Source organism: Gekko japonicus, unplaced genomic scaffold (genome assembly GCF_001447785.1).
Source record: "Gekko japonicus isolate JY-2015 unplaced genomic scaffold, Gekko_japonicus_V1.1 scaffold1259, whole genome shotgun sequence".
NCBI lineage: Eukaryota > Metazoa > Chordata > Lepidosauria > Squamata > Gekkonidae > Gekko > Gekko japonicus.
The window spans coordinates 314,192-322,210 of NW_015175396.1; the positions used below are offsets into that span (position 1 = coordinate 314,192).

Sequence of the window (8,019 nt, forward strand, 5' to 3'; positions counted from 1 at the left end):
GAATGCCTGTCAGCGCTAAGCGAAGCCCGGTTCCTCTCTCTGCCGGCTGGGCACTCGGCAGCGAGGGGGAGGCAGAGTTCCTGTCGGCAGCCTGGAGGGAAGGACGGGATGCTTTATGTGCACAATGATTCACAGTGGCAGAAAGGAGGACTCTTTGCTCCCCGGGTGCTGCTCCCCACTTGCTATGCGCACCTAAGTTTTTCTTATTCCTACAGAGTCCAAGGTTGTGTGGGGGGGGGAGGGGCTGTGTTACATACGACAAGTCCTGCTGGATCAGGCTGAAGATCCATGTAGTCCAGTATGCTGCGGCCAGCCAGGTGGAGAAGGCATGGAGAGCAAAAGCTCCTTCTGTTAAATACCACCCCACCCCCCACAATTTGGTATTATGGGATATACTGCATCTGCACATGGAGGCCCCATTTGGCTTCAGGGCTAGTAGCCACGGATGGACTTTCTTTTTGTTGAGTCACGGTTGACTTGTGGCGCCCCCTGGTGGGGTTTTCAAGGCAATGGATGTTCAGTGGGTTGTCACCGCCCGCCTCTGCAGAGCAACCAGTGTTCCCTCTAAGCTGAGCTACTGTGAGCTAGCTTACAGTTTTTTTAGCCTCCAGCTCACACATTTTTGCCTTCGCTCAGGAAGGATGGCTCCAGACCAAACTAATTTATGCAGTAGCTAAATGGCTCGCTCACAACTTCAATGCCAGTGGCTCACAAAGTAGAATTTTTGCTTGCAAGACTCCACCGCTTAGAGGGAGCACTGCACCCCAGGGCTTCCTTGTCGGCCTCCCATCCAAATACTGACCAGGGCCGACCCTGCCCAGCTTCTGAGATCTGACACTCCATCTAGATCAAGGCAAGAGACGTACAGAGGTGGTTTGCCATGGCCTGCCTCTGCGTAGCAACCCTGGACTTTGGCGGTCTCCCATCCAAGCGCTAACCTGAGGTGACCCTGCTCCACCCTGATCTCGGTACTTTTAACCGCAGCCAAGCGCATTATCGCAAAGCGCTGGAAAACTCAGGCTGCTCCCTCTATAGACCAATGGTGTACTAAGCTATGGGAATACCTGACTGATGATAAAATTTCAGAGCAGTCAGCCCAGCGTAGTCTTAACGAAAAATTCTCATAGCTCGATGAACAAGTGGAAGGTTTTGCTAGGTAAACAAAACAGGTTTACGATGCATAGACCAAGGAATCCTTGGACAAATGCCCTGTCATTATACACGTTTCACTAGCTGCCACAGTTGTTATCTGTATAAGTGTACTAAGAAAGCTGAGAACTTTGTTGCTAACTGTTAGTTTAGTACTGCTGTTGTTATAAAGTTATTGCTTTGTGAATTACACTGAAGTCAGTTTGTTAATAAGGTACTGTTTAGAAAGTGATGGGTTAAACCATGTGTGACTTTTTTGCTGTAACTGCATTACAGATTTTATTGTATGCTGATATTTTGAAATAAAAATTATTTTTAAAAAATGTGGCGTCGGAGGAGAGTTTTAAGAAGAAGAAATTGGATTTATACCTCGCCCTTTACTCGGAGTCTCAGAGCGGCTTACAAACTCCTTTCCCTTCCCCTCCCCACAACAGACAAGAAGGAGGTAAGGTGCTCGGAGGCAGGGAACAAATAAAGTAGAGGGGAAACTATGCTGCACTTTTAAAAATGCGCTTCTTATCATCCCTTTTTGTGCTACATGGTATAGAGTTCATTTATTAGGGATGCCAGCCTCCAGGGTGGGACCTGGGGATTCCCCTGGAATTAAAGCTCATGTCCAGACTACAGATCAAGAAGAAGAAGAGATTTTATTTATACCCTGCCCTTCACTACCCGAAGGAGTCTCAGAGCGTTTTACAATCTCCTTTCTCTTCCCCTCCCCACAACAGACACCCTGTGAGCAGTGTTCCCTCTAAACTGAGTTAGTGTGAGCTAGCTTGCAGTTTTTTAGCCTCCCGCTCACACATCTTAGCTCAGGAAGGATGGCTCCAGACCAAACTAATTTACGCAGCAGCCAAATCGCTCGCTCACGACTTTAAACCAGTAGCTCACAAAGTAGAATTTTTGCTCACAAGACTCCACAGCTTAGAGGGAACATTGCCTGTGAGGTAGGTGGGGCTGAGAGAGCTCTTGACAGAAACTGCTCTTTCAAAGACAGCTCTTGTTAGAACTACGGCTTGCCCAAGATCATCCAGCAGCTGCCTGTGGAGGAGTGGGGAACCAAACCCGGTTCTCCCAGATTAGAGTCTGCACACTTAAGCACTACACCAACCTGGCTCTCGTTGGACTGCCAGAAAGACAATTCATTGGGTTCTGGGTCAAATCAAGCCTAAACTCTCCCTAGAAGCTAAACTGAGGCTATTGTACTTTGGCCGCATTATGAGAAGACAAGAGTCACTGGAAAAGACAGTAAAGTTGAAGGCAGCAGGAAAAGAGGAAGATCCAACGGGAGATGGACGGACTTCATCAAGGAAGCCGCAGTCCTCAGTTTGCCAGACCTGAGCAGGGCTATTAATGAGAGGATGTTAATTCACAGGGGCACCATAAGCTGGAAGAGAACTGAGAGTATGCACACACACACACACACACACAGACTGAGCCCAGAGAGATGAACGCCATGCCCTGCATCCAGGTGTAAAGGAACTTACAAAGCCTGGTGTGCAAGGGCTGGTTCAGGCACACATGCTCTGCCCTGGGTTCTTTATCTGTGGGGGGAATTGCTGTGGAATGAACAGGCTGCCTCCACTGGGGAAACGCCTTGTGACTCAAGGTGACGGGAAAGCAGCCTCACCCCCACCCCGGGTTTTGGGGGTGGCTGTCGCAGACCCCACGCAAAGTGTCCCACCCAGTCCCTCGGCAGGCGTGGGTGCGCGAGGGTCCTCCAGTACCAGCGACGACCAGCTCCACTCCAAACCTTCCCCTGGGGCTCACTCCGCGCTCCCAGACCTCTCTGCCAGGTTTGCTTCATTCACTTCAGGGGGACTGACGGGCTGCCCTCCCCTCCCTGGGCTCCTGGGGCAGGGGGCAACTATAAAACCACCAGCGAAACAGAAACTGAATGAGAACCCGCAGCAGCACATCAACCGGGGCCACGCCACGAATCAGAAACACGGATTTAAAACTTACAAAGCAAGGTGGAGAGGGCTTTGGGAAGCAAAACAAACTGAGAATCCCCCGTTCTGCAAGACAGGAGAGAGCCACAGTGGTCTATCTACAGTGTCCGAGTCAATAAGAACGATTTGACGTGGCAACGGAAAGGAAGACCATCAGGCACAGGGCAGACAGCTGCTAGGAAGGTATTATCTAAGACGAACACCGCACAGGAAGATGTGGGATGGAAAGGGCCCAGAAGCTGCCTTATGCCCTTTGGCTCATCAAGGTCACCGCTGCCTACTAGGGTTCCCAGGTCCCAGTGGCTGTCATGATCTGGGCTGTGCCACCAGAGGCCTACTAGGCCCAGGGAGCCTGGCTAGCAGTAGGTGAGGCTGGGCCTACAACTCCCAGAAGCCCTGGAAGGTTTTGGAGCCAAAATTGACCAATGGGGAGGAAGAGGGCTGGGGAACAAAAGGGCTGGTGCCAGAACAGAAGCTGTTCTTCCAGAGGGCAGAGCCAGAAGGAAGGCTGCGGCAGGAAGAAACCCTCATCCTGAGGGAAGGGTGAGTAGTCTAGTGTCACTTGGAATAGTGAGCTAGGGACAGTATATATTTAGACTGTTATTATTCTGCACTTTGTTGTTTGACCTATAAAATAAACCTTTTCCTTGTTTCACTCTGCCTGGTCCTCATGCCTGTTATGCGGCCTAAAGGGAGGTCAGAAGGTCTTGGGAGGGTGCTCTGGGCCTTCTCAAAGGAGCCTGGAACCAGAGTGGTGGCAGCGTCAGGTGACACCCCACCTGAGTCATGACAGTGGGTTTTCCCCCACTTTTAGGGGCCCAGATCCACCGCTGGCCAGCAGGGGAAACTCCACCCTCAAACAGGGACACTGCCATGCTAAGTCTCAAACACAATGACATCATCACGTCGCCGATGTCAGGGGTGACGTTCTAGTTTTTGGGCAAACTCTATGGTTTTGAAGGCAAATGGCCATAAAGTTTTACCCCAAAACTAGAGTCACCCCCTGACATCGGCAATGATGTCACTTCTGGGTGATGATGTCATCGTGCTGGGCGTGCTTTGCACATCTGGCAGAACATCCCGGAGAGGAACCGGGGGGGCCCTGCCACCAGTGAGGTAGAACCTGGCAACACTACTGCCCACTCAGACTGGTGGTGTCTGACCTGGGACAGGCAGCAAAGAAGGCCCTAATTTGACTGCAAGGTTGCCAGTCTCCTGGTGGTAGCTGGTGATCTCCTGGAACTAGAACTGGTTTCCAAGTTACAGAGGTCAGTTCCACCGGGAGAGAACGGCGGCTTCGGAAGGTGAACACGATGGCATCATCACTGAGGTCCCTCCCCTCCCCAAACCCCGCCCTCTCCAGGCTCCACCCCCCAAATATCCGGGTATCACCCAACCCAGAACTGGCAAACTTGTGGAGGCTGCTAAAAAGATGGACAAGCAGAAGGAGGTCGGTTTCACAAAAGTAAGCAAAGACTCGTCTTCTCCTGCTTCAGCGAGCAAGATGAGACTGAAGATGCTTCAGTGAAAGAAAAAGAGTTGGTTTTATACCCCAGCCTTCAGTACCCGGAGTCTCGGAGTGGCTTACAATCACCTTCTCTTCCATTCCCCTCCCCACAGCTAGCACCCTGTGAAGTAGGTGGGGCTGAGAGAGACTGCTGGTGAGAGAACAGCTCTGGGAGAGCTTGTGACCGACCCAAGGTCACCCAACTGGCTGCATGTGAAGGAGTGGGGAATCCACCCCAGTTCTCTAGTCTGCTGCTCTTAACCACTACACCAAGCTGGCTCATCTGGGTGGACTCCAACTGAACACGAGGAGAAATCTTCTCACAGTAAGAGCAGTTCAGTGTGGGAACCAGTTACCTAAGAGGGTTAGAGAGGGACCTCCCTCACTAAGGTGAAGCCTGCCGCCAAGTCACAATGGACTCGCGGTGGTTTGCCAAGCACTAACCCTGCTTAGCTTCCAAGCTCTGATAAGACTAGGCTGTCCGTGTGCGTTAAGTGCCCTCAAGTCGCTTCCGACCTATGGCGACCCTATGAATTAATGTTCCCCAAAATGTCCTGCCATTAACAGTTTTGCTCAGGTCTTGCAAACTGAGGGCTGTGAGATGAAGTCAGTCCATCTCCTGTTGGGTCTTCGGCTCTTTCTGCACTGACAGCTTTCTCCGGAGAATCTGAGGAGTCGTGCATTAAGGATTGACTTCGCACACATTCCCTCCGCACTGGTTTCTTTCTCCTCCAGTTTATTTATCTGTATGCATTCTGCATCTAGAAGCAAAACCCACATTTTTTTGCCTGATTAATATGGGAACCACATGATGCTGTGTGGGCGGCGCCCAACTTTAAAAAAAATTACGCAATCGTCCTGCCACAGTTAAAACTTAACTGCAGGCTCAACCCCTCCCTCTCTGATTCTGCAAGAAGAAAGGGAAGGGAGGGGAAATCCAGGCCCAGACATGCAAGACTGAGACATTTGGGAGCAGGGAATCCCCTAGTCCTTTATATTTACTGATTCCTTCTTATGCTCTCTCTGGCTTTTTAAAAGCTTGCCTGAGCGGGAGGACACGTCCTCTCTTGTGTTTGGCGAAGGAGGGAAAGAAAACAGAACAGGGAAGGAGCGTCAACCTAAAGAGGGAGAGGCAGAAACGGGGGAGGGCAGCGGGCAGCGCTTAAATACCCGCAGAAACAATCCTGCTTTAGAAAGGATTGGCGATTTGAAAGCGGATGAGAGCAAAGAATCGCCGCAAAAGGAGTTTTGGTAATGGCGGGGCAGCAGTGTGCTGGAAGCGATCCGAATGCAGATGCCTGTAAAACAAATGCAGAAACGAGAAAAAGCCCTGACACAAATGGGGAAGTGAAAGCGGGAGGGAATGCAGAACGGAAAACGCTTCGGCGGGAGGGCAGAACGCTTCGGCGGGAGAAAAATCAAAATAAATAAATAAATAAATAAAAACAAATAAAAACAAATAAAATAGGATGCGCTCAGAAACCAAGGCAAAATATGGGTGCAGAAAGGACCTTCCTCTTTTCCTCCTGCCTCCAGCTTTTCCTAGCATGATCGTCTTTTCCAGTGATTCATCTTCTCATAATGTAACCGAAGTACGATCACCTTGGCTGAGTCATTTTAGCTTCCAGGACGAGTTCAGCGCTGCTAGTCGCCGGAGGTCTTCAAGCAGAGGCTGAGCAGCTGTAAGAATGCTCTGGGCCCTGAGAAGAGGGTTGGTCTGGAATAGATGGACTTAAGGGTTTTGTGACTTAAAAAACAACCTCTGCCCTGAATTTTAGAGAGCGTTGGAACCATCCGCACTGCTAGTCTGAGGACTTCTGGGGCCTGGCTTTTTAAAAACTGAAGTGGCCTCCTGCGGACACTCGAAGGAAAATCGGCAGTGCAGATGAAGAGTGCCCTTCCTGCTCCAGAGCCGTGTTTCTGTAGTCTGAGGAGTTTTCACAAAACATTTGCTTGGCAACCCTCGGTGACAACAGGTGTCTGGAGAGCTGCCAGCTGGCCAAAGGGACCCGGCTGTGGCAGCGGAAGAAAAGAGGATGACATTCTAGAGCAGGGGTGTCAAACATAAGGCCCGGGGGCCGGAACCACCCGTCCAGGGCTTTTATGCGGCCCGTGAGCAACTGCTGCAAGGGAGGAAGTGCTGGGGGGAGTGGGGGGAGTCACTCCATTGTGGCTGCAGCACGGCAGAACAACCTTGTCTGGAGCAGTCAAGCAGCGTGGGAGCGTCTGCCCAGTGCTGCACAGCTTCCAGTTCCCCTATGTGGGGTTTCCTCTGCACCCTCCTCCCAGCCCATGGGGCCTTGTAGTGAGGATGCACGAACTTGGCACTTACCAGCTGCTGTCCTTTATACAGTTTCTATCTCTGGTGCCTGGCATTACATTTTATGGCACACATGGCCCGGCCTGATAAGAGTGACATTTATATCAGGTCCGGCCCTCGTAACAAATGAGTTTGACACCCCTGTTCTAGAGGGTGTAACAGGTTTCAGAAGAAGGGAAAGCGTTCTAGGGAAGGGGGGAAGGCACCAGGGAAGGTGGAGGATTCCACCAACAGATTCAATAATCCTGCTAAGATTTCCCCACTGCCACTTCATTCAGTCGCTCTAGCATCAAGCTCAAATGTGCATGGCGCATGGCAGCATTGCAGGCTCAATCAATCTTCAATTCATTTGAACCCTTTTCCCGTGATGATTTTTTTGGGGGGGGTATCTGCTCATCTTGTCATGAGCTGGAGAGCAAATGGGCCATACAGTGAAGCACTCATGTGCCAGCTTTAATAGAGGTCATTTCAGCACATGTAACAGGGGACACATGGCCAGATCAGCAAGGGGAGGGCACTGGACTGCCACTTCCATGCCTCGTGCAATCTGCAGAGCTTTTCTTGAAGCTCCCCCCAGATTCTCCCAGCTTATGTCCCAGAATCCTCTTGTCACAGATCTCACGGGTCAGCCTATCCCTGTGGCATTCACCCGTGTCTCCAAAACCAGAGTGCTCCAAACAGGAAACAAGGTCCCCACGGCAAAGAGCAGCCGTAGGTACCCCAGGTGGGTGCAAGAAGCAGTTCATTCCCTTGTTCTCTGTTACAGTCACTTTACCAATCATATAAAACATTTACACTATAAAAACTCAGGGATACAGTAGACTAAATAAAGCAATTTAAAATTAAACTCTAGTTACAGTACAGTTTCTGAGAGCTGAGAAACAGTTCAAACCTCACTGTCCCAAGGTCACACTAGCAGCTGCATGTGGAGGAGTAGGGACTCAAACCCGGTTCTCCCAGATTAGAGTCCGCGCTCCTAACCACTACACCAATTCCGCACGCTGCGCCTAGTCCGTCCTGATCAGGCGCAAATGGCTTCGGACTGTCAGAGTTAGGGAGCACTTTCTGTGCCTGACCCACAGCGGCATTCC

The 8,019-nt window shown here is 50.9% G+C and overlaps 1 protein-coding gene across 1 annotated transcript in view; it reads right to left on the bottom strand.

The window, feature by feature from the left end:
• The window catches only part of HCN4 (hyperpolarization activated cyclic nucleotide gated potassium channel 4), a 184,403-nt gene that overhangs the window by 17,737 nt on the left and 158,647 nt on the right, over nt 1-8,019 (bottom strand). The window contains 1 exon segment of the mRNA XM_015425678.1: nt 2,935-2,959. Coding sequence (XP_015281164.1) covers nt 2,935-2,959 — 25 coding nt within the window.